This window comes from Amaranthus tricolor, chromosome 4 (genome assembly GCF_026212465.1).
Source record: "Amaranthus tricolor cultivar Red isolate AtriRed21 chromosome 4, ASM2621246v1, whole genome shotgun sequence".
Classification (NCBI taxonomy): Eukaryota; Viridiplantae; Streptophyta; class Magnoliopsida; order Caryophyllales; family Amaranthaceae; genus Amaranthus; species Amaranthus tricolor.
In genome coordinates this window covers 18,863,790-18,865,383 of record NC_080050.1, presented here as the reverse complement: position 1 = coordinate 18,865,383, position 1,594 = coordinate 18,863,790, and the positions used below count along the sequence as shown (strand labels likewise).

At 26.7% G+C, this 1,594-nt stretch overlaps 1 protein-coding gene across 1 annotated transcript; it reads left to right on the top strand.

Annotated features, from left to right (window-relative positions):
• Positions 1-290: 290 nt before the first annotated feature.
• LOC130810605 (zinc finger protein ZAT9-like) lies at positions 291-1,279 on the top strand. Its single transcript, XM_057676724.1, has one exon. It carries the CDS (start codon positions 415-417, stop codon positions 1,153-1,155), a length of 741 nt encoding a protein of 246 aa, XP_057532707.1. The 5' UTR covers positions 291-414; the 3' UTR covers positions 1,156-1,279.
• The last annotated feature ends 315 nt before the right edge of the window (positions 1,280-1,594 follow it).

Genomic DNA, 1,594 nt, shown 5'->3' with positions numbered 1-1,594 from the left:
CCCCTCAAAATTGAGATTATTTATGGTTAATGAATAGATGAGATTATATAGGAAAATTACGAATAGGTTGGATTATTTTAGGTAATTTGTCCTTATTATTATTATTATTATTATTATTATTATTATTATTATTATTATTATTAAATTTATAATTTATATTATATTTAATTATTCATATTATTAATTTTAATAATGCTTAATGGTGTGGAAAAATTAGAGTGGGGTTGCGGGACTATTAAAACTTGGTGGAGGAATGCTTGCTACCTACTCAAAAACTTGTCTCTCTCACATCGACTTTTTGTCTAAAAAAAAACCCTCTCCACACCTCACGCAAAGTTCACCAAAAAAGTACCCAAAAAAAGCTTTAAAAAAACAGAGTATTTGCAACAATCTTAAATACTCTATTTTTCTAGAATGAGTATGGAGAAATATAAATGTAAGTTATGCTCTCGAAAGTTTAGTAATGGAAGAGCTTTAGGAGGTCATATGAAATCTCATATCATGAATTTAGCATCATCATCTTCATCAAGTTTTTCATCTTCCTCATTTTATGATTCCGATCAAGAGAAGAGTTTTGATGATAAACCTAGTGAAACTGAATCATTCAAGAAAAACCCAAAAAGGAAAAGATCCAAAACCAAAAGGATTATCTTAAAATCTTATGATGATCAAGTAAAAGAAGTAACTTCTGATGAAGATTTGGCAATTTGTCTTATGATGATGTCAAGAGATACAAGAAGTAATAGCATTAAGAAGAAGATTTACAAATGTGAAACTTGTAATAAAGTATTTAGGTCTTACCAAGCATTAGGAGGGCATAGAGCAAGTCATAAGAAGAACAGAATAATTGGTAATAATTTGATTATTGAAGAGATTAAAGAAATGGGTATTGATTATGATCATGAAAATGAGAAGAAAATTTATGATTGCCCCATTTGTTTAAGAGTTTTTAGTTCTGGACAAGCTCTTGGTGGTCATAAAAGATCTCATGATGTTCTTGATTACAGTCCAAAGAAGAAGAAGATAATAGTGATTAGTAGTAATAATACTTTTACTACTACTAATGAAAGGTTAATTGATCTTAATCTTCCTGCACCACTTGATTTTGATTATGATCAAGAAGAGATTAGTCAGATTGATGATGGTCATTTGTGAATGTGATTTCAATTAATTAAGTAAAGTCAATAGGTGATTTATTAATTTGGAATCAAAGTCTTTATTTAGTAATTAAACACCAAATTGAGTATTTAGCATTAAGTTTTTCATAGAAATTAGTTTAGTTATTTTACAGGACTTGGTCTTTGTTCTTTTGTTTCTTACTATTTGAGAATAAATTGTATGATCTTTTTGTAGTTATAAATTTACTCTGACTATAGAAAATTCAAATTCTACTACTTATTTCAATATGAATCTTACTTAAGTTTTTTTTTTTATTATATATATACTTCTATCGTGCTATTATATTTGAATTTTTACGCAATTCAGTATGTTATTTGATTATTCATATATTGAACTATGCACATTTAAAAATTTTAAAAGTTAATATAATAAAAGTATACGATTAGACGATTTAAACAAAATCTCCCTTGATTAT

Excerpts from the sequence above, each read along its gene's own strand:
- LOC130810605 (XM_057676724.1), top strand. The coding sequence starts at position 415 with ATGAGTATGGAGAAATATAAATGTAAGTTATGCTCTCGAAAGTTTAGT.